This window comes from Botrytis cinerea, chromosome 18 (assembly GCF_000143535.2).
Source record: "Botrytis cinerea B05.10 chromosome 18, complete sequence".
Classification (NCBI taxonomy): domain Eukaryota; kingdom Fungi; phylum Ascomycota; class Leotiomycetes; order Helotiales; family Sclerotiniaceae; genus Botrytis; species Botrytis cinerea.
This window is the reverse complement of record NC_037327.1, coordinates 123,575-149,839: the sequence shown is the minus strand read 5'-3', so window position 1 is coordinate 149,839 and position 26,265 is coordinate 123,575. Positions and strand designations below refer to the sequence as shown.

General features: G+C 26.2%; 1 protein-coding gene across 2 annotated transcripts; it reads left to right on the top strand.

Moving 5' to 3' along the window:
* Positions 1-325: 325 nt before the first annotated feature.
* BCIN_18g00110 (hypothetical protein) lies at positions 326-3,711 on the top strand. Of its 2 annotated transcripts, XM_024698270.1 has the most exons (3): positions 326-1,921; positions 1,988-2,950; positions 2,999-3,711. In XM_024698270.1, exons 1-2 carry the CDS (start codon positions 1,051-1,053, stop codon positions 2,932-2,934), a joined length of 1,818 nt encoding a protein of 605 aa, XP_024554087.1. In that variant the 5' UTR covers positions 326-1,050; the 3' UTR covers positions 2,935-2,950; positions 2,999-3,711. The 2 variants fall into 2 exon arrangements, with proteins under 2 accessions (XP_024554087.1, XP_001545557.1); XM_001545507.2 differs by having other exon boundaries at positions 1,988-3,711.
* Positions 3,712-26,265: the final 22,554 nt, after the last annotated feature.

Here is a 26,265-nt window from a genome sequence, read left to right as displayed (position 1 = left end):
AAGATCTCGATATAGACACCAATTATTTTACTCTGCAATCACGCTCACCTCGAGCAATTAAAAAAGCCCCCACCGGCAGTGGCCCAGCGGAGCGTCATGTATAGCAAGCAATGGATCTCAATTTATCTCATCCATGAATTTTGGTTCGCGACTTTGGTACGCGCAAAACAATTGTCCTTGAACACGTGAGCTCGTGTCAGTAGCGTGCGACTGTGCGTAAACCTAAGCCCCACCGGGCGTAACTTACCTTGTAGAGCGTACCTTCTTCATCCCAAACTCAAAACTCAAACTCAAAAAAATCTACCACTTTCCACTTCTCACTCTTGTCGCAGGTCGCCCTCGCCATATTGTCAGTCTATAGTATTGCGGGCACGCGGGCACTGCCTTTTCCCTAGAATCACACTGAAGCAATTTGTGCCCGCAATCGTGCAATGAGATCTTAATGCAGGTGCGTAGGTAGGATTAATCCTGCCTACCCACTGTGTTGTGCACTCCCTATCTGCCGTCGCAACACAACGGACATGCCGATCTCACAATGGAATCAACCTTTTGCTTTCAATTCGAGTACATCATCCTAAAACATTCGACTATCTTCTGCTCAAGTATAGCTACAGCTCAACGGAGGACCACCTGCAAATGTATATCTTACATCGGATCGGGTGTTTCTCTCCGGCAGATATGCGAATATGCCAATGAACCAAACGGAGTGAAGAGAGAGGTGATTGTTGTCGCATCGCAGATACTCGCGGATCGAGATTGGAGAGGTCGCGACTAAATCCGCAACTTGAGATTTGTTGGCGGACGTCGCTGTCATCATTTAGCGTGGGTATTATTTGACACCTTCTTCTTTTGAAGAACAAGGAGAGAAGTAACATAGGCTCCTCCCTTTTCCATTTCACTCTATTCCTTGAGATTCCCGCAAGCTAAATACCCTCTTCTCTCGATCTGCGAGTAATTGGTAATACAGCATCATTTTCCTCAGCCTCCACATCTGGGAATACATTTATGACAAGCTCGAATCCTTTACTATAAACTCTATAGGCTCATAAAATGTCATCCCTAAGCACAATCGATGAGGATGAACTCCGGCAAGAAAACCTCCTCGAGTCTCTCGAGAATCAATACTCTCAATCACCGGATACCTCGAGAAGAAATCAAATGTTAAGGGATCGCGCTCTATTGCTATCAGCTAAAGTTGTATCCGCGACTGAAGAACTAGCTTGTCTAGTCGAATATATGGAAAAGAATGGCTCACTCTATGATGTTTTCCCTGATCATGAACAACGAGCAGACCTTCAAATTCATCGGAAGAAGTTGGTTGCTGGGCGTGGTACGATGGAAGCTCGATTGAGAAGTCTCGAAAATCTCTATGTATGCAATACTGGGGTGGATTTATATGGGATCTTTGGGGTGATGGGATCTAAATTTTCGAAGAATACATATCCGTTACTCAGGAAAATTTTGAAGGTTATGAAGAGTCACTGCGAGAGTCAATCAAGCGTCAACGCCAATGTTGATGATGACGATGAAGAAAAGGACTCGGATTTGCCTACTTCCGAAAGAAAGGCACTTGTGAGGGAAGCAATCCTTCGATTACTTTCGGCCTATGTTGCGCATAAGGGATGGGACAATGAGCAAAGAGGACTGAATAAGCATTTGCTAATGCAATATCTTACAAGTGGGCCCAGTATGCAGACCTTTGTTGATTGGATGATGACGAAACCTTGGGCGCAAGATGGTGACGTGTTGGGATATCGTAAAGGCAACTCGGATACAGGCAACTCGGATCATACTGCCGATTCGCTGACTTCTAACTTGGGAAAAAATGTTGCTACGAGAAAGCAAAAAAGGGGCGTACAACCAGATATTCCATTACAGAATGTTTCTGAAATTAAGAGGAAGAAGACGAGCGCTGCGAATGGTATGTTTTGTATACATATATTGTCAATTGAGTTATGAACACCACTGATTTCTGGAATATCAAAAGACACAAACGAAGACGAGAGAGATGGCTCCAAATCTGTATCGTCGGAAACAAGCAGAGAGACAAGCCCAGAAGAAGATGGGATCGAAATTGAGCATGCAAGAAAAAAAGAAATACAACACGAGGTAATAGAATCGCCATTACTAGAACCCAGCAACGAACAGGATATCTTGGGAGGCGCCAATTCAAGTAGATATTCTCCTAATCCAGGACGAAATTTACCCAGCCCCGAGTTGATGGTTTCTAGTCCAAGGTTTGAAGTTAGTCCTGCTCGTCGACGACCAACACCAGTAGATTGCGGAGACGGCGATGGCAATTCTAATTTCGATCATCAACAATCAAACGCACCAAGTTATGAAGGGGATAATGGGTACAATTCTTCGAGGGGATCTCCTGCACCGATGCGTTCAGCTAGTGATCAGATTCCTGATTTTGACGGACCAGGCCCGCTCAATGATGAAGAAGAATTTGCTTTGTCCCCAGACAAGAATGCTGGTGATTATAATGAACCGAGTTCTTTAGTTTCTTTTGAGATGGGTATGGATCCCGTGGTTCACTACCAAACTGAGCGCCAGGCCTTCGTCCAATGGGCGGAGAAGCTTTGGGGTATCAAACAGGAATTACTGGATCAACTCTATCGTATAGGATCTGCAATTACAAGAAAGAATGTGGATCTTTTTGACATGGAAAGTAAATTGATGAAGAGTAAAGAAAAGGGTTCGGCTCTTATTGATGGTATTGGCTTTTCGTCAGATAGGGAAAGGTGGCTTCAAAAATCGGATTGGGATGGAATCTTCGAGGAGATACATGGCTGTGTTACGCTGATCGGTGATATTAAAGAGGAAGTCGAGGTGATGCAAGAGGAAAAGAGAAAGATGAAAAAGAGATTGGAGGGTTTTGATATGAGTATGACTGCAACGATGGAGGAAGTGGAGAAAATCGAGTTTTGATAATCTAAGTTTATAAGTTAGATTTATTGATTGAGTGTAATCATATAGACTGACAGATAAATAGATCTTGATTTGGCGAATTGCGATAATTGTGATTCGGCGATTTATTTGCTCTCGATGATACTTTAGATCCACTTGGGATGCCCCTCCCTTGTCACCGATAATTCTCTCCTAATTTTCCTGTCCATCCATCTTCTCCTCTCTCCTCTCTCCTCTCTCCAAGAACCTTCTTTTCTTCTCCTCATTCTTGTCACCACAATTTCCGTAATGTCATCCCCTTTCCTTGTGACCCCCCCTTCTATCCCTTCAACAAAGCTAATTCCCACAATTAACTCTGTCTTATTTGCATAACTCCATTAGCTGCCTTTCCAACCGGCCGCATTGCGCTCTTGTTGAATGGTTTCGCGTGATAAACTTTGCGGTCATTTCATTCCCTCCGGATGTCAAACGGAAGACAAAAGAGCTGGCCAGATTTGAGATGAGATAGCCTGTTATGGCGGCTTGATATGGGTCTGAATCTAAAAGAAAAGGCGAAGGCGACTCGATGCTAATATTGAAGATGGAATCCGATAGGAGGACAGAGCCTGCTGTATGGTTCTAAGCAACTAGATAAGGAGGCGAAAAGTAATCATTTTCTTGTGTACGCATATTTTATGGCGTATCATACGGACATTGTTGTTCGGGATGATATTAGATAATAATGATTAGATAGACAATCTAATCAATGTATTTGTCTAACCAGAATACAGTACAAACAAATCCTCCTTTCTTTGATCACTATCCCCTAGTTACTGCAATCTCGATTTTCAGAACGTTTTGTTGATAATTCAAGTCTAAGGTATAATTGTATGAGTGTGAATTGGTGCTCTAACCTCGATATAAGCGAGAGTCGATAAATCTCGGCAAACAATCCAAGTGGGGTTGATTCTCCTATTCTCGAGGTTTCCTAGCTTGTTGTTATGTATATATAAGAGATAAAACAAAATAAAGAGAATTTCAAATATCAAAGACTGATTGAACTTATTTCATACCAATGATTCCCAAAACCAAAGAACTAAAGGAGTGAAACGAATACTGATTCTATTATGACTTACTCTTGGATCAATCGTACATTTGCACGTAGTAAATACATCAATGAAGATGGCTACAAAGTTATTAGCAAGTTCAGTTCTGCGAAAAATGTATAGAGCCATCCCCAAAATGAATATTTCTCTTGCTACTAGTCTTCATACCACCAAAGCTCAGATCATTCGCATTTGATTAACAAACATAGAGCTACCCGAAACCTAGTATGCTCTCGGTAGATGTCGTGGAAAAATCACTAGAGTAGACAAGACTATTGATTGAATCCTACGGCAGTACTGGTGAATTAGGTGGTATGAGATGGGAGAGATCCGGTTATACAATGAAGGAGATATTCAATGAGAGAACCATACACTTGAACTCATTTATACAGTCGATACTCTACAGCATGAATTAAGATATATATGCACGTCTGTACTGTACTGTAATTCTTAAACCTACTGTATTTGAACAGGTGTTCTAGGATATTTGATGCTCCCCCAAGAATAATTTTGTTCACCTAATAAAAAGATTTCCTACAGACCAATCCACAACATTGTCATCACCCAAGTAGCTATGTTTATGAGTCATATAGACGCTAGGTATGTCACCTTTACATCATGGGGGTACAAAGACCTCTTCTAATTGTTCTCTCAACGGATTCGGATCTCGAAAAAACAACCAGACTTCCAACAACAAAGCTCACGACATTTTCCACCAAGCAACTAGACACACAACAACAATAACAACTCAATAAAGCACTCCTCAATATCAAAGCATGGCTCTCCTTTCGATTATTGAAGAGAAGAACCGTTACAAATATGGTCTCAAATGACAAGAAGTGATTGCCACCAATCAGACACAGAACGACATCCTGGGTGAAGACTTGTTCCATGATCTTCCTTGAAAGAAGGTTTCTGCTGTTCAGGGCCAGCGAGATAAAAACTATATAGAATGTTTTGAAAACAATCTTCTTTCCTCACTCAAGGACTTTCTTCTTTCATCACTTTCGAATTGTTCATGGACTTTAAATGTTCTTCATCTTGGTTTTGGGGACAAAGCATATCTCAATTCTATTGTCATTCATGTTCTTATTCAAACACCGAGTTATATTACAGGGAACGAAAGCGCTGCTCTTAAGGTCCTGCAAGGTATGGATGAGATCATCCACACTAAGCTGAATAATCAAAAGCTAGAGACTCATGAACAGTATGTTGCTTCATATTCTATTTTGAACGTTTGTTTGAGGGCACGACTTGCTGACTACGATTAACTATATCTAGGATCAACATTGATATCTGCCAAATTCGCAATTCAATGCTAAGAAGTTCAGATATTGATGCTAAAAAAAGAGGGTGTCGATCTCATGTATAGTTTCAAGGATTTATATAGGATGTATACTCCATGTCCTGGCCTTTCAATAGGACGCGAAAATTTTTGTCCCGCTATTGGTTCCCTTGCTGGTTTCCTCAAATACAAGGATGACATTTATGGCCTTACCTGTAGGCATATTGTCTTTCCGGACGCAGCATCTCGGACCGAAAGATATAAATACAGAGATGAAATGTCAAAGTTAAACATATCCATACCTGCACCTATGGATAATGATAAAACCCTAGAAATATTGAGGAATAATCTTAAAAACGTTAAGATATTCATCAAAGTTCTTCGAGAACGTCAAGAAACTTTCAACAAAGATTATTCCAAGCAGATACACCAAAAGAAGAGGAAAACGTCTTTCATGAACAAATACAAGAGGCTGAGAACCACCAAACTAGTGTTGGATATGTCTATGCTGCTCCCGAAGAATTGCACAAAATTTCCATTTACAAAGGTTTCCTCGATTGAAGCATAATCCGTAATACTTATCTGGCGCTCAAGAATATGGTATGTTTTACTACTGATTTGAGATTCTGTTTAAGCGATAGTACTAATTCCAACTATAGCTATCTCCAACTACAAATTTATGTTATAACGGCCAAGTCCGCGACTTTATCGAATACATGAAAGAAATGCATGAATGGCCAAAAAATAAGTGCGAAGAATGTGATGCAAAGTTGAAGGGTTTGGATAATGCGGAGAGAATCTTCGTCAAGAATCCAAACTCTGCATCTTCGACCCTTTGTAACGATACCATTTACTTCAAACCAACAAGTAGAACATTTGGTTGGAAAGCTTGTTCGATGAACGGTATTATGAGCGTTCAAACCACTCTACGCGTGAACGACACGACCCCTAAAACTTCAGACGAATATGTGTTTGTCGGTCGACAGGAAGGGGCAATATCCACGAAAGGTGATTCTGGTGCTCTGATATGTGAGCTTGAGGCGTGTGCTGATGGAAAGACTATTGCACTTACACCTATGGCTATGATTTGGGGTGGTAATCCGGATGGGGGTGTTGTTCTGCAGGGCTTCGATGATGTCACGTATGCGACTCCAGTGGACGTATTGGTGAGAGATATTGAAACTGAAATGGGATGGGATGGAGGCAGTCTTGAATTCCATCAATCTCTAGAGTGATTACTGCGGTGTGAGGATGCATTGGGGGCAGGAAAGCTTAGCAATAACTGCGATTTCGCTACTGGATTCCATTTGAGGTTGATGATAGGAGTAACGAGACATCTATCTAAGACATTCGAGATTGATAGATATACATAATCTATGTAGAATATGAAAGAGCTTCTCAAAGGCCATTTTAGTGTTTTCACGCTTTCACTATCACCCAAAACCTCTGTGATATGCCATGCCATATACCGCGTGTACCTACCTAGTAAATGATCATACCGACCTACTGGGTCTGCCGAGTCTACCTTAATGTCTCAGGCCCCAAAACTCATCAGCAAGGTAGGCGTATACTCAGCCCGATTAGTGCGTATTGCTATTTAAAGCCCTAGCTGAGTGAGCTTGGCCACAAATGCCTCCGAGGTGTCGATTTTTACACAAGGTTGACAAGGTTGGATCACAGTGAGCTTGACGACTGTCCAGCCGATGCGCATAGGTGGGAGTTTCTCGATATTCAATTCTATAACGGCGGCGACGGCCAGTATCATAGAGAAGTTCCACCCTGCATCAGTGTTTGGGCTGAACTCATCGGATTCGTTGAGGGCGATCTATTTACTGTCCTCGTTTATGCATTGAGTCTCACTGCGTTTGAGCTTGAAGGATGCATCGAGGCTGACTATAAAGCTGCTATTGTTCTTGGAGAACATGCGATTGGGGTCAACATTGCTGGCCACTCTCTGTACCCGGAGAATGTCGGCTCTTTCGGGAATTTTGAGGGTAACCGACCAATCATCGAAGTTGGTTACCAGCTTGGGCTCGCTAGTGGCTACATTGATGTTTACTGCTGAAGCCGCGTCAGTGATATGCCTGGCGAGAGCCCCGGAGAGAAAAGCATAAACAAACGATGTCCCATACTTTGGCTTACTTGCCGTACCCTACTTAGAGTTCTCTAGACTTAGAGGTTTTCCCATATACACGAGTACCGGCGGTACCGTAAAGGCTTAACAGAGCCTGGAGTTATATATAAAACGAAATTACAATTCTTGCCATATACATCAAGGTTCAAAGTGCAGCTGGTGTTACAATATAACTGGCTGGATCCGTGAAGTCATGCATGTACAATCTAATGCTGTAGGTCACTGAGCCCCTTACGGGTATCAGAAAGCAGCCCAAGCACGCCTTACAACCAACTTCCGACAAACCTGCATGTGAACGCCTACAAGCTTCGCTCAGCATCACGACACTACTCGCGTAAGCTATATTGCGATCGTAGCCGTCTGGCGTACCATATCCCGCGGGGTTGTATCCCGAAATGATGTAATTCATAAGCTCTCTCTAATCACATACGGGGATGCTCGCTGTCCTTCCTACAGCCGTAGTTCCTTGGCTCATATATCACAATGCACCCCGGAATCCCGATGGCAGGGAACATATGCTCATGGCTAAAGACGGTCTGGAGTCCTCCGGGGTCATACATCGTTTTGAAAGAGGTCCGAGGTCTTAAGCATTAATCGTAGCCTGGGTCAAGTAGAACGCAAAATCGAAAGACTTAGACTTCTGTATTTAATCCTCCGCCGACCTACGAGCTTCTCGCCATACCATCACATTTTCGCCGAAGGCTATCAGCGAACATGTCTTCATCTGCCCTTCGCCGGAGCTACAGGTGCTCACACTGAGCAAAGAATGTACTGATACGAAAGGAGTATGTCAATTCTGTATTACAGAGCCCTAGCAGTGTTGATTACTACATTTGCATTCATACCTACAGATTTCCCACGAGTCTCCTTCCCGCAACCGTAAGGAGCGTTTGCTATGTTTCCTCCTGAAAACAAATCGCATGCAACCGTCTTCACTCTGGCGTATGTTGGATTGACATACACTAGACATCTTAGATGCTATCCTCGAAATGGAGGTAGGGGCGGACGTTGGCATCAACAAGAGGTAGAAACTCATGCGTATGGTAAACTGCTGGACATCGGCGCCTGTGTTTTAGAGTCCATGTGTAACAAATTGAAAACTTTGAGCGGGTAACAAAATCAAGCGAATCTCTGCACAGAGATGTTGTATAACATAACCCTTCTTAACATGTCCTCGGGTACGCTCGTCAAGAAAGTCAGCAACAGCATCAAAACAGATTCGTGCCAACACAGCTACACTATCAGAAAAAAGGAGTGCATCCTACCGAAAAAAAATGAAAAAATAAAAAATAAACAAAAGATTATCCCTCCCGCAATCACTGCGAGAGAAAACACGAAAACAGATTTATCAACAAATAGATCCTTTCTTTGAAAATAAACAATAAAAATATTACGGGATATATACCTTTCTTGCGAAGGATCACTTAGCAGGAGTGAAGGCTACTTTCAGGAGCGTCCACCAGTGGTTATACAAACTTACAAGGCATGCAAAGTGTGGGGTAGGGTAATACTATATACACAATAAATCGCCACTTCAATTACATTGGGTATTTGGACGAGCAAAGCTATTCATTCACACCTCGCAGTTAAGCTTAGTTGAATTGATTGAATTTGATGTTAGCGATTGAATGACGTTGATGTTAACTGAAGAGTAGGCTGATAAAGGCGTGATTTAATAAATCAATCGATGAGGGTTCTTGTGTTTTGATGGATAAGATAAAGATTCGATTGACAAAAGCTTAGCTCATTTTTGGATTGACTCGAGTGACTATCGTATACGAGTAACGTGATTTATTAGTGTGCGGGTCATATCAATGTGCGGGTCATTTGAAAATACATTAAAATTAGGCCTTTTTCAATATTCTTATTTTAATAACTAATCATTATTTTGAAAAAAGGAAAAAACTTTCAATAACAATAAGAAATTAGCATCTTATAAATTTAATATTTTTATAAATATTTCTATTATATTTTAAAAAAAAAATAGAAATTATTACGATTTTTATTACAAAAAAGTTATTTTTATAATAACTATTATAATAATTTGATTTTTCAATAAATAATTAGATTTTTATAATATTTATATAATTAAATTTCAATATTCTCAAATTTTTCTAAATTATATTATTAAATAAAGAAAGTATATAATTATACATAAACGAATTTTGTATATAAAATAAGATAACTCATTTACTAATATAATCCGTATACTAATAAATCATATTAAACATTTTATTGATGTGCGTAAAAATGTCGTCATCGTTACACACTCGGGACATACTCGGTACTCGGCGAAAGTCATCCCCGAACTTCTGTCAAAATTTGGAAGTTCGCGGAGCGGAATAACCTTCCGACAGCGCTGATTCGTGGATGAGGTGGCGAGGGGGTGTCTGTATAATCTAGGATGGATGGATGATACACGGAATTTTTCAGCGAGATAAACGTCTGGGGGACATCAAGTGCGATTGAAATGACGAAAACTAATCTCAATCTAAGCCTAATAAGGAAGCCCAATTTGACAACTCATAAACTACGTTTTTATATATTTACAAAAAGATACTATAAAATTTATAAGCCTCGTGGTATGAGGCTTTCGAAATTCAGATTTTCTTTTTCTTTAAATTAAAATGAATTACTTATTACCTCTATTATATAATATTTCGAATTTTCAATTTACTCACTTTTTATTAGGAGTAATCTACTTTCCCATTAACTCATAAAAATATAGAATATTCCAAATACTTTTAGAATAGTAAATCTATTATATATATTCAATTAGATAATTACTTTCTAATATTCATTTCTATTTTATATAAATTCATTTAATATACATTAATTAAAAAGGAATTAGTAATTTTATAAATATAAGAAATTAAAAGTATAATAATTACAACTAAACTAATTATTAAGATTGAATTCAAAATACAATTATTCTTATTTAAATTTATATAAATAAGAATTTCAAAATAAAGTATTTTTATATTTGAAATACAATATCAGAAATAATTTACTTTCCTATTAATCTATAAAAGTATGAAGTATTCTAAATATTTCTGAAATAGTGAATCTATTATATATACTTAATCAGATGATTGCTCTCTAATACTTTTAAACTTAATTGATTAGAATATAATCTCTTTTAACTTATAATTGATAATATTTATTTTATTTAATAATTTTACTAGCCGGCGGGGAAAAAGAATTTTTCGGACTGTGGATTCATAGAAGTTTTTTTTTTCTTTTTTTCTTTTTTTCTTTTTTTCTTGCTTTTAAGATATATAAAATTTTAATTTTAATTCTTTAATCTTTATAAGGGCCAGCCCTTAAACCCTCGATCCTCGCTACGCTCGAGACTTAATTATAAATAATAATAATAATAATAATAATAATAATAATAATAATAATAATAATAATAATAATAATAATAATAATAATAATAATAATAATAATAATAATAATAATAATAATAATAATAATAATAATAATAATAATAATAATAATAATAATAATAATAATAATAATAATAATAATAATAGTTTATAAACTTTACTTATATCTTATATAAAGATATTAAAAATATAATTAAACTTTAAAACCTTAAAATCTTATAATTCTCTTCTCTTATGCTCTTTCTAAATCTCTTTTCTTATTCTCTTTCTAAATCTCTTTTCTAAATCTCTTTTTTAAATCTCTTTTCTAAATCTCTTTTCTAAATCTCTTTTCTAATTCTCTTTTCTTATTCTTTTTCCAATTCTCTTTTCTTATTCTCTTTTCTTATTCTTTTTCCAATTCTCTTTTCTTATTCTTTTTCTAATTCTCTTTCTAATTCTCTTTCTAATTCTCTTTCTAATTCTTATTTATATAACCTAACAACTTATTAATCAAGGATATTAAGATTTAAATCTAATAACTAATTAGATTTATAGTAAGATATCTATATTGATATATAATTTTATAATTAGAATTTAGAAAATAATAAAAATAATATATTTGAAAAGTATATAATAAACTTTAATAGAATATATCTTTAATAATTAGTTTATATATTTTCAAAAGATTATATATTGAATTGAAATTTTGAATTTCCTTATTAATTAAAACAATTCTATTTTAATATTGATATATTATTTATGATTAATCAGAAGAGGTTTTATAAATCTGTAAATATGAAAATTGTTTTTTATATAGATATATGATTATATAATACATGAGTATATTTCCATTTCGTTTGTTTTTACGAATTCATAAATCATTATATATATCTTATATAATATATTATATTATCTATTGGTTCAAGTGTTATACAAAGTCAACTAATTAAAATCTTAATTTTATAATTAAGTAATATAAAAGACTTGAATCTATATATAATATAGCTTTTAAAATCCTAGAATCTGTTAATCACTTTGAATTTCATTTATTAAAAGAATGGATTAATTATGTATATGATTTTAACGAATACAATATTTATAAATATTATTTTTATTTGATTAAATTAATAAAAGCTAATATCGTAAAAGAATATCAATTGATATAAGTCCTTCGAATTATTAAAAATAAAAGAGTTAAATTTGCAAGCTTTGATTTGACTCTTTGTTTTATAAATAAAACCTTTTTTATATACTTAGATATTATCAATTATAGATTATTCTAAAGGGAAAAAAATCTAAATAATTTATTGATTAATTTAATTATTAAAAGCAATATTATGTTATAAATTCATAAAACCTCGACAGTTATCAATCGAATTAAATGAACTCAATAATATATTATTGTAATTAATATAAACAATAATAACAAATTAAATCTTGTTTTTACTAATTCTAATTATTTAAATAATATTAAATATTTCAAATATTTAATTCTAATCAATTCAATATATAAAACTAATTAATTGAATGAGAAACTATTTACTCTGTCAGTTTACAATTTTACAAATATATAACTTTCTATAAACTATACATTATCATTTAATAAATATGAAAAATTGATTATAAAATTTCTATTAATAATCAAATAATAATATACTCAAAATTAAACCTTCTAAAAGCTATAATATATTCTAAATAATAATTCATTAATAAAATAGAAAACTTTTCGTTTAACTTTTCAAAACTTAAATATTAAAGAAATAATAATAAGCTTTTCCTTTCTTTTTAATAATATTTAAACGAATAGCTAATAAACAATTCATCTTTTATATGAAATTCATTACGTATAAAACTTAATATAAAAATTAGACTTTTCTAAAGCAAAAGCTTATATAATAAAAGCTTTATATAATCACAAAACTAAAACAGGCATATTAGATTCAATAAATAAAATAATAAGATTAACTAATTCGAATTCAGATCGAAACTATATTTACTAATATTAACTCGATTGACTTAAAATATAAACTAATTATATATACATATTTATTTATATCTACTTTTACAAAATTTCTCAATCAGTTTGAATAAATTATAATATTGAGTTTTGAAATATTGAACTAAACTTATTAAAGCTATTCATTCTAAATATTCTTTTACTAAGATTATTAAATAGATTTTTACATACATTATTATATATAATATACGAATTTAAAAAATATATAAAAAGATTAATAAAAAGAACTTTTCGAATATTATTATTACCTTTAATTTACTCTTTTCCCTAGCTCTATATAATATTTATTAATAAATGAAATATATAGTATAAAACAGGAAATAAAAAGTAATATATATTCGTATTAGATTAAAAATAATAATAATAAATATAATTATGTATTTAATTAATAATAGCTTTTATCATATAAATATATATTTTCTATATAATTAAATTTTGAAGAAATCGAGGAGCTTGATTGGTTAGATTATTATGAAATTCCATAATAGGTATAGTAAATCAATTATTAATATATTACTAAGACGCTATATTATTATTATATAATATATGAATAATATAATATTACATTATATATTTATATAATAATATTATAATATAGTTATATCTCTTATCAAATTGATTTATAATGGAATAGAATGGAATGGAACCGAATGGAAATATATAAAAGATTATTGCTAAATTGATTAAATTTGATTAATTATAATTTCCTTTTATTATATAAAGTAATTCTATAAGATTCGATTTAAATCGATCTTATTTATAAGTATAGAATATATTAGAATTTCATTATAAATTATATAATTCTAGGATATTCTTTAAAGAAAATCTAGAAAAATAAGTAAATTCGTTTTTATTTAATCTTTATATACAATTTGATTTCAATTTATTATATATTCGATTTGTTTTTTATAAGCTAAATTGAATTAAATCTTTTATATTTACTTTTATTATAATATTTATTATTATATATTATAATATAAGATTTTATTTTATTATAGATTATGAGCCCAGTTAGTTCTTATTAGTTTTAAAAAGGAATAAGTTTAATTTAAGCTTATATATTGATTATTGAGTTATCGAATATTGAAATTTCGAATATAAATATATTGATTTTATATCGATTTTTCTTTCGAAATTATTTATAATATTAGATTCTATAGTTTGTATTCTTAAAGCTAAACCTAATTGAATAAATAAAATTAAATCTTTAGATAATATATTTATATTATAAGTTATTCAAAACGGGTGATATATTAATATTCTTTATATTAAGGTATTTTAGTTTATTTAATCTTTATTTTTATATAGAATAAAATAAAGAGCTAATTTAAAAAGTGGCTAGTTTAATAATCTCTTAAATCAAATAATCGATATAAATTCAATTTATTATTAAAATCTATTTATATTTTAATATTATTTTAAATATAAAATAATATTAAAATAATAATTAGTTTATAAATCCAATTAGTATATAAATCAAATGTTTAAAATGATTTCTAATGTTTTTTTTAAATTTGGTTTTTTAAAAAGCAAATCTAATTATATTGAATAATTAAAGAATATTAAGCTTTTTTTATAAATTAATAGTTTTATATAATATTTTAATAAAAAAGCAAAGCTATCAAATAAATTTTTTTATATAAATGTATTAAAAAAAGCTATTTTATTTAAATTAGTAATTAAATATAATAAAAGGTTTATAGAATTCAAAGAAAATGAGAATAAAGCTTTCGAAATCTTAAGATTTATAATTAGCTATAAGCTAGTTGAGAGATTTAATAATAAAACTATAGCGAAAAGTCTATAAGATTTTATTAATTCAATTTTTGAAATATCTTCCTTTGAAATAATAAGAAAATACCTAGATCAATTAAATAAAATTAATTATATTAATTTAAAAGAAATAAATGAATATATTAATTCTATTTAATTGGTTTATAATTATTTAAAATCAATAAATTATATTTTTTCTAAAGCTAAAATAGTATAATACTTATTTAAAAGCTTATCTAGCTTCTTTGATATTTTCGCTTTTAGAAAATTCAAAGAATTAATTAAGAATATAAATAATATTAATTTAAATAAATTATTTAATGAGTTAATTTTTGAAAAAACTAAAATATAATTGAATATCGATTTAAATATTAATAAAATAAATTTTAAAAATAAAAATAATAAAATTCTAAATTATAGTTATTGTAATAAAAAGGGTTATTTAGAATTTAAATACTTTCTTAAATATTCTGAATTAAAAAGTAATAAAGAATCTAATAAGAAGTAATCAAATAAAAGCTCAAATAATTCTATTTCAAATAAGCAATTAATAATTATAAATTATAAAGATTTAATTAATTATATATATAAATCTAAATATAGATTTATATTGGATTCAGATATTATAAAGTATTATTTATTTAATAAAGAATGATTTATTAATTATAAATTATTAAATAATTATTTTATTATAATAGTTAATAATAAAAAGCTATAAATTAATAGAATAAATAATATTTTTATTTTAATAAATAAATTAGAAATGATTTTATAGGGGGTATATTATATATCAAAAATAACTTCAACTTTTATAAGTTTTATTAAAATTGTCGGAAGTAGACAGCAAGTTGCACATATTACTATAGTAATAGAATATATATTATATATATTATTATTATATAAAAAGCGGAAAGTTTGGAAGAAGAATCTGATATAATAATATGTATGTGTTATATACATACTATATATATACTTATATATGTGATTTCCAATATCCTTTTTATAATAGAATATTTATTATCAAATTATATAGATTCTATATACATATAAAGAGTCTTATTAATTTCTATAATAGAACCAAACTATCCTAGTTGTTTATAATATTTATATCTTTATTTCGAAATTCAATAACCCTACAATTTATTATTATATTGTAGTACAAAAATATTCTTCTTTGAATCCGATTTCCTCTATTTATGGCAAATGAAAAAGCTTATAAAATCCTTTCTTTTTTTGAAGAATTTAAATATATAATAAAACCTTATTATAATAAATAAATCTATATTCTCTTTTTTATATGTATAATTTATAAATAATAATGAATTGAAATGAAAGTTATTAATTGTAAATCATAATATGGCCATTTTCCTATAATAATTTTGATAAATCCAATCGAGTAATAATAGACTTTAGATTTATATATTGTTTTATATAAATTAATAAATAAAATCAATTAATTAATTAATTTCAGTCAATTAAATTGGTTGATCTAATCAATATATAATAAATCATTCAAAAATAATTAATTCGATTCTTTTTAAATGAATTGAATTGATTTAATAAATCTAAAAGGATTAAAGAATATAATAAAATCAATAAAATAAATGAAATCGATATAATAATTGATTTTTATTAGTTTAATTAGAGTGGTCAAAATTAATGGTTTTGATAATTGTAATCAATATAATCAATTTTAAATAATCAGTTAAAAAATGAATTAATTTAATTAATTTAATTGATTAGTTTTAGTGTAAGTATTAATTGATTATATTTTGATTTCTTTGTGATTCAGTATTTCAGATTCAATTTTAAATCTTTTTTATGAATTGTAAAATCTGGATATATTAATTGTTTTGTAAGAATATCAGCGATCTGATTTGTTTTAGGAATTTATATAATCCGAAACCTTTTAACTTCCATTATATCTTTTTGGATGTAGTACTATTGAATATCAATATATTTAGCTTTATTATAGAATTTATTCTCTTGTATTTAATCAATTTTGTTTTTATTATTATAATATAAAATTGAAATAAAGGATTCGTTTTTAAAATATTCTCCGAAATCCTTGATAAGCTTTTTTATTTATATAATATCTTTTGCTTTCTCATTTGTAATAATAATCTCAACTTTTATTATGCAGAGAGAGATTGACTTTTGCTTAATTAAGGATTATATTATAGTTTTATTATATTTGATAAAAGCTATACCTTATATTAATTTTCTATCCTCCAAAAATCCCTAAATGAAATTTATATATATTCGATACTTATATAAAAGTATATTGAATCTATTTAAATAGATTATATTAATTGGAAATATATCTACAAGATATTGAAACAAATATTTTACAAGTATCAAGTGATTTTCCCCTAATGTTTGTATAACACGAGCAAGCTATTCGATAGTATATATTATATTTAGTTGGATGTAATTTGAGAGATAAATAGTGTTATTGATGATTTGAAGATAAAGAGTCTTATCATTTTCATATAGTAGATCGCTTTTGTTTATATTTCATATAATAATACTAAAAGATAGAAATAAATCTTTGATATTAGTAAATTCAATTCTGAATTTGTATAAAATCTTTTTTGAATAATTCGATTAATATATTTTGAGTAATCGATCTTATCGGTTTCGTTTTATTTGGATATCTAAAAATATACTAATGTTTCCCAAATCTTTATATTTCCAACAATTTCCGATTGTAATTTTTATTGAATTTATATTGATACAATTTCCTATTATTAATAAATTATTTATATATAATAGAATATATATTCCTTTTTCAATAAAGAAATTAAAATCAACTATAAATTCTTCAAGCTTGATTTTTTTAAAGAATCTTTGAATAATTATTTATCAAACTTTTAAAACTTATTTTAATTTATAAAATAACTTTTTCAATTTGAGATATAATTTGTTTTTGAATTTGATTTCGAAAAAGATTTCTTTGAAATATTTTGGTACTTTTATAAGAATTTTTATATTTATTAGCTTATTATTTAAAAAAGCAGTTTCAATATTTATATTATCAATCTTTAAATCTTTTGTAATAGTTTTGGCTAGCAAAATATATAATATCGAATATCTTACTACATTAGTGAAAATCTCTTAGAAATCTATTCCATATCTTTGAAAATATTTTTTAATAATTAATCTTGCTTTTCTTTTAACTAATCTATTAAATCGATCTAATTTATTTTTCAAAATATATTTATTATTCAATAACTTTTTATTAATAGATATAGTTTTATTTATAATCTCAAAAGTATTATTATCCTTTAGATTTTACAATTCATTTCTAATTATTTCTATTTATATTTAAGCATTCCCTTATATGATGTTGTTAAGCTTTATTGATTTTTTAAATATTGAATTAAAGTTATCAATTGAAAAGGCTTCAGGATGTATGGAGGCAGTTTATAATATAATTATATATTGAACAATCTAATTATTGAAGATCTTTCTCAATCGTTTTTTGCAACTATTATTCAAAGTATCTCGAACTAAAACAACTATCAAAATAGATTTAATTCTTGGAATTTCTATAATTACTTATACTCTTTGTTTCGAAGACTAAAGCATTTATACTTTTTATACAGGCTCATTTGTTTGTAATTGTCACTGTTATAGTATTCACGAAGAATAAATCTGAGCCTATCGTTCATTTCGGGTCTAAACAATCTATCGTTTATTAATATGTATTTATATATCTTTTTGTGTTTTTCGCATTCTTCTTTTTATAATAATATTTTTATTATATAAAGAAGATTTTCTCTTTTTCATTATCCCAAACTATTCTGGAATTGCCTTTTCTTTGAAATCTTTAAAAGGATATTTGTATTCATCAAAATCAATATCTGTTGTTCTATATATAATATTGAAATAGAGATTGAAGAAAAAATAGATATTATTTTTATTCATTTTGATGAAGATATACTTTCTTTTGAATATTTTGAATTCAAATTTCTTTATTGTTAAATTAGATTACTAAGGGTTTTTAGTTTATATTTTATAATTAAATATTCTGAATTTCTTGAAATCAGATTATTTCCTAGATATAACTTTGTATAATATAATTATTAAAGAGAATATTTTAGTTTTTTTAAATGGTAGGGATTTAATAGAAAATCTGTTCTTTAAATATATAATATATTTAATAATGAGTTTCTATATTTTAGATTTAATTTTTGATTCGTTTAGGAGTGATTTAGTTGTAATATTAATATTTTGAATTTTCTTTTTTACAATTCTATTTATAGAATGTTTTTTTGGAGGTGATAATTTAAAGATTAGATTTTTCTTTGAGATTTCTAGTTGGAATTGTGATTCAAATTCATTTTTGTTATTATTGGTTTTGATAATAGCAATTTTAAAATTAAATTCTTTTTCAATTTGATTAATTAGATTTATTAATATAGATATAATAATATCAATAGATTTATCTTTTATATATTTAATTTAAATCGATTTAATTGTATTATTAATAATTATAATAAAGTATTTGTTTTCATTTTTTAAAAGTTTTTGAATTTCTGAAAGATTTATATAAAGATAATATAATTTTATAAAAATATGGATGGCAGTGTGTTTATTGAAATACTTATTTATTCTTTTTATAAAACAAGATTTATAAGCTTTTCGATTAAATATTTTTCTTTTATTAATGTATTAAAGATTATTTAAGGATTTCTTAAACTTATCTATTTAATTATAATTGAAATAATTAAACCAATAATGTATAATCTTGGTTTTATTATTATTAAAATCGATACTTTTTATTTTTGAGTTTAAATTAATTATATAAATATAATAAAAAATGAATTATCGAATAATATAGTTATTATTAAAATGTTTTATTGATATTTTAAGTTAACCATTTTTCTAATATAAAATTGAATCCCCTTTAAATATAATCTTTTTTTTAATCTTTATAAAAGTATTAACTGAAATAAATTGAATTGAATAAAAATCCTCAATATATTAAATATCTTTTAAAATAAAATTTTCAATAAAGGTTATATCAAAAGCGATATTAAGAATATATATATTATTGATAGTTTTTATTTGATAAAATGAATTTCAATATATAATATTTATAAAATTTAAGAAAGAATTAGTGAAATAATGAGAGGCTTTAGAATCGAATATTCAATTAAAATTATTAAGAAATTAAATATATATTGTATTAACAAAATAAAGGGAAGTAATATATTCTGATTTTATTATTGTTAAATAAACAATAATTATATATACAAAACTATTTTTAATAATTTATTTATTTAGTTTCAATATTTCCTTAATTTTAATATATATAAAACAATTCTTTTATTAATAATCTTTCTTTTTATAGAATTTATAAAACTTAATATTAATCTTATTAATTTTATAAATATTTTGTGAAATTATAGAATTCTTTATATATATATAATATCCCCTATGATTTCTTTCTCTTTTTTTTTAAATATTTTGAATTTATCGTTTATATAAAGAATTATATATAATATTAATTATTATTATATTTATATTAGTTCAAGGAATCCTTTCGGCTTTTTGTAAAGTATATAATACATTCTATAATCCTATTTTTATAATAATAATAAAATTTTATTAAGTTTGTTAGATTTCGATTTCAGAAAAAAAGTTTAAAAACTGATTATAAATATTTTTATTAAAAATAGAATTATCTAAGATAGATATCTTATATTGATAATGAAAAAGATAATTAAGGAAGATTTAAATTGATTTTATTTTAAAATCGAATTATTTATATAAAAAATGCTTTTTAATATCCTTAATATATTAAAGATTTAATGAATTATTAAAGATTGAAATCTTTATTCATACTTTTATAAGATCGCTATTTCTAATAAAAGGTATAATCTGAAAATAATAGATTAAAGATAAGTAAAAGTTTATAATAGAAATTACAATATCTTTTTGTTTTTTTTAATTAATAATATCGAAACAATTTCCAATTAATACTACTTCATTATCAATATATATATCAAAACTAACAAATACTATTATTATTACTTCAAGAGATTTATAAAATTCGATTCAATTATTGCCTTTGAATATAATAAAAATTCTCTATTTTATTTATACCAAATCGGTTATATATTTATTAAATATAACAAAAAGATTGAGGGAATGAATATATATTATATATAAAAATAATATTAATTATAATACGAGATTTATAATTTATCGAAAATAGATAGCAAATTATATATATTATTATAATAATAGAATATATATTATATATATTATTATTATATAAAGAGTAAAAAGCTTGAAAAAAGAATTTGATATAATGATATGCACATGTCATATATATGCTATACACATGCCTATACATGTGATTTCCAATAAAAATAATTCAAAAAGGATGGATTAATTATATTATTCTTTTAAAAAATAAAATTGATATTATTAATAAAAATGTTAATATTTGAATTACAATTTTTTAAATAAATAATATTTATTATTTGAATTTTAAAATTAATATTAAATATTTTAAAAGTATCAATATTTTTGAAATCGAAAAAGAAATTGATTTAAAATCAAATTTATTATTAAATAAAATCAATTTAAATTTAATTTATTGAAAATTAAATTATATAAATAAGGATTATATAATAAAATCCTTAAATATTTAATTGAATAAATTTAAATTCAATTTAGAAAGTTGTGAATCTTGTAAATTTAATAAATTCTATTAAAAAATAAATAAGGAATCTTCAGAAATCCTTAATATAAATTATAAATTCGAAAAATTCAATTTGAATATAACTAAACCCTTTCAAATTATAAAAATTAAAAATGAAAAATATTTTTTAATTTTTATTGATTAGATTATTAAAGTTATTTGGATATATCCCATTAAATTTAAATTATAGATTTATAATATTTTAATAGATTTTTATAATCTTATTAAAAATCAATTTAATATTAACATCAAAATATTGAAATTAAATAATGCTTTTGAATTTTTATTTAATAAATGAAATAATTTTATTAAAGATTATGGGATTATATATAAATATATTAGTTTATATATTTACTTTCAAAATAAAATAACTGAAATATTGAATAAATATATAATTGAAAGATTATTATATTTAATTAAAAAAAAGGAATTCTATTATATTTATAGCTATATTTAATATAAATTATAACTTATATCAAAAATAGAATATATAATAATTTTATTAATAAATCATTATTCGAATTGATATATAATAAGAAATCTAATTTAAATTATTTTAAAATCCTAAATTTTTTTATTTATATTATTAATAATAAAGAAATTCGTAATAAAAAAATAGATTTTCAAATTTATAAAAATATATTAATAGAATATAATTTATTAAATAATCATTTCATTTATATCCCTATCAATAAAAGAATAATTAGTATTAAAGATATCGAAATTCAAAAAGATTTAATATATTCAAATCAATATAAAAATCAAGATTTAAATCTATTAAAAAAAGAAAATCTTGATTTTAAGTTTATTCAAAATAAAAAAAAGAATAATAATCCTAATAAAAAACAGATTAATTCCAAAATCATTGAAATTATTGAAATTAATGAAAATAATAAATCAAAAAACGAAATTTTAAATAATATAGAGATTGATATAAATAAGATAAATTCTATAGAATTTAATATACAATATTTCAAATAAATTAGAGAATTAATTCTAAAAAATAAGGATTTAATTGAAAACGAAAAAAATATAATATTTTATTATAGATTTGCTTTTTCTGAATATTTCAATTCAATTAATAAGGGAGTGAATATCGAAATAAATTAAGATTTAGAATTCCAATTAGTTTTCAATATTAAATTCAATAATAATAATAAGATTATTATTAATAAATTAAATTATATATTAATCAAATTGAAATCCTATAAAAAAGCTATAAGCTTATTGGAAAAAGATTATTGATTAAAAGTTATAAATTTTAAAATAAATATTTTAGAATTGAATAAAATATAAAATATTATTAATAATTCAAATAATAATAAAACTCTAAAAATTAAATAGATATATAAAATAAAAGATTTAGGTAAATTTATAAAATTCAAAATCAGATTTATTATCAAAGATTTTAAATAATTATATAGATTAAATTATATTGATATATATATTTTAATAATTAAATCAATAATCTAAAAGCTTTTATTTATATTAATCTTTCAAAATAATTAATTAATTTATAAAATCTATATAATACTAATTTTTATATAAGATAATATTAATATATTTTTTTTATTAAATTTATTAAAAGGATTCAATAAATTAAAAAATAAAGTTTTAAAATTAAATAAAGTTTTATATAGTTTAAAGTAATCTATTATAATCTAATATTATATATTAAAAAACATTTTAAATAAATTAAACTTTAAAAATCTAATTATTAAAGAATATATTTTTATTAATAATAATAAAAATATAATTTTTAATATATATATTAACAATATTGTTATAATAATTTTAAATCAAAAGATTATTAATAAATTTATTAATAATCTTCAAAATCATTTCAATTTAAAAGATTTAGGATTTATAAAAGACTATTTAAATATTCAAATTAAAAGAATTAGCAAAACATTAAAACTACATTAATCAAAATATATTAAAAAGATATTAGAAAATTTAATATACTAAATTCTAATCCTATATCTGTTTCAATAGATTCAAAAATCAAACTATTATATAATAAAAAGAAAGCTAATTATAATAATATTAAATTATATTAAGAAATCATTAGTTCTTTATTATATTTAATATTCGATATTAGATTAGATATAATTTTATTTATATTCAGATTATCTAATTTCGCTTTTAATTTTAATATAATATATATTCAAATTATTAAATGAATTCTAAAATATTTAAAAAGATTAATAAATAAAGAGATTAATTATAATAAAATAAATAATCTTTATATTCTAAATTATTATAATACAAATTATGAAAAAGAAATCAATATATATAAATCCATTAGTAAATATATATTTATAATAGGAAATAGATCAATTAACTAGAAATCTAAATTATAATTTATAGTAGTTTAATTTATAATAAAATTAGAATTTATTATAATTAATTTTATAATTAAAAAGGTTGTTTATATTAAAAAGTTATTATTAAAGCTTAAATCATATAAATAAAATAAATTCCTTTTATATATAAATAATCAAATTGTATTAATTCTTTTTAAAAACTTTATATTTTATAAAAAAAGTAAGTATATAATAATAAGATTCTATTTTATTAAAGATATTATAAATTCAAAAGATTTAGATCTTATTTATATATCGATTAATAATTAAAAAGTTAATAGATTTATTGAGTTATTAGTTTATATTAAATTGATTGAATTTATAAATAAGATCAATTTAAATTAATATATATATATATATTATAAGATTGATTTAATATATTTATTAAAGGAAAGTATGAAATTCTATAATAGATATAATAAATCAATTATTAATATATTATTAAGATGTTATATTATTATTATATAATATATGAATAATATAGTTATATTTCTTATTAGATTGATTTATAATGAAATAAAATGGAATAGAATTAAATAGAAATATATAAAAGATCATTACTAAATTGATTAAATTTGATTAATTATAATTTCCTTTTATTATATAAAATGATTCTATAAGATTCGATTTAAATTGATCTTATTTATAAATATAGAATATATTAGAATTTCATTATAAACTATATAATCCTAGAATATTCTTTAAAAAATACCTAGAAAAATAAGCAAATTCGTTTTTATTTAATCTTCATATACAATTTGATTTCAATTTATTATATATTCGATTTGTTCTTTATAAGCTAAACTAAACTAAGTCTTCCACATTCGCTTTTATTATAATATTTATTATTATATTTTATAATATAAGATTTTATCTCACTACAATTATATTACTAAATTTGAAGAATATAGTTTTAAGTTATATATAGGCATTGTAAAAGTTGAAATTGAAGAATTATATAATATAAAATCAAATGATACATATATAAGACTAAATATAAAAGAACAATTAGAACAAATTAAAACTAGATTTTTTGATGAAGAATACTCTGATTCATTAGAATTGATACAAAAAAACATTATTATACAAATATTTGAAAATCGTTTAAACAAAACTACAAATACTTTGATCAGTCTTTTTTTTTTGAAAAGTTTATTTCAAAAGTGTAATGTAGATTGTACTTAAATAGGCTTAGAATAAAATTAGTTTTGGTCATTTCAATTGCACCCAACGTCTAGTAGGTATTTCGGTTTCTAGTCAATACATTCTCACACTTGAAAAAGAACAAGTAAGGAAGGAAAAGACTCCGATGACTTTTGAGTTGAGTAGTGAGACATTATTTTCCATGTTTCCTTTAACGCATATTCAGAGAAGAGTAACTGAGGTCAGCATAAAAGTCTTGCCAGTCGACTCATCGAAGGGGTAAGGACTTCATTAAACCAGTTATGTCTTAGCAATGAGAGAAAGCGATTACCTCGTCGGTAGAGTCGGTATATAAAGTATGAAGGAGGCATGGTTCGTATTCGTATTATGAAAGAGTTGAAATTGTTAGAGGTTACTCAGAGGCCTCTGAAGATTAATGACCTATTTGAGTAGATAATGCACTGTACCTCTGTAAATAAATGTGGTCGTCGCTATGGGTAACGACCGCCGACAACAGTAACATTGGAACGAGATTTTACAACCATAATCAAACGATAAATACACAACACCACAAAACCATCTTCGTCACCATCTTCTCATCTCAACATCTTCATTTTCTAGAGCGAAGCAAAAAAGCCTCTATGGCAGCGGCCATCGGAGAGTCGGCAGCGCGTCATTTCGATTCCCCTCATCCATTCTCACCATACCACACTTTGTCTCAAGCACTTCTTCAATACGCTCTCTATCGTTCTTATACTTTCAAGGTTAACCATCTTAACAGAACCTTCTAGTTATCATCGTCGTTCGTTCTTTCCGATAATTCCAATACTCATACTCTCTCATTCTCATTACCATTATTATGCTACCTTCATCAGCCATAGACTTTCTTGCCTACGCGCAAACCTTACCGCTTGCCATATAACTACATTCCTACAGCATCTGACCGAATAACCTTACAAAAAGCGACATCAATAAAGCATCGATAATATTGCGTCTGAGACTTGAACTAGGACTGGGACGCTTTTGCAAGTTTACTTTTACAAAGTTAAACGTCTACTAATAATTCTTCCTAGCAGAATGCGATTGCCTTGTATGGGACTGCGATTAAGCGACTGCGACCATAACTGCATTTCAATTCTCGATCATTCAATTAAAGTTACAATGTCCTGCCAAACTAAACGCCCAGGTCTAGACTCAGACTTAGACTCTTTAAGAGGTAAAATCTTATATTATAATATATGATAATAAATATTATAATAAAAGTGAATATGGAAGACTTAGTTTAGTTTAGTTTATAAAGGACAAATCGAATATATAGTAAATTGAAATCAAATTGTATATTGAAACTAAATAAGAACGAATTTTCTTATTTTTCTAGGTATTTTTTAAAGAATATTCTAGGATTATATAGTTTATAATGAAATTCTAATATATTCTATATTTATAAATAAGATCAATTT

What these genes read in the sequence shown, in the direction of transcription:
- BCIN_18g00110 (XM_024698270.1), top strand. Translation starts at nt 1,051, where the DNA reads ATGTCATCCCTAAGCACAATCGATGAGGATGAACTCCGGCAAGAAAAC. An exon ending in GAAGACGAGCGCTGCGAATG is followed by an intron (nt 1,922 to 1,987) that starts GTATGTTTTGTA and finishes GAATATCAAAAG; the next exon opens with ACACAAACGAAGACGAGAGA.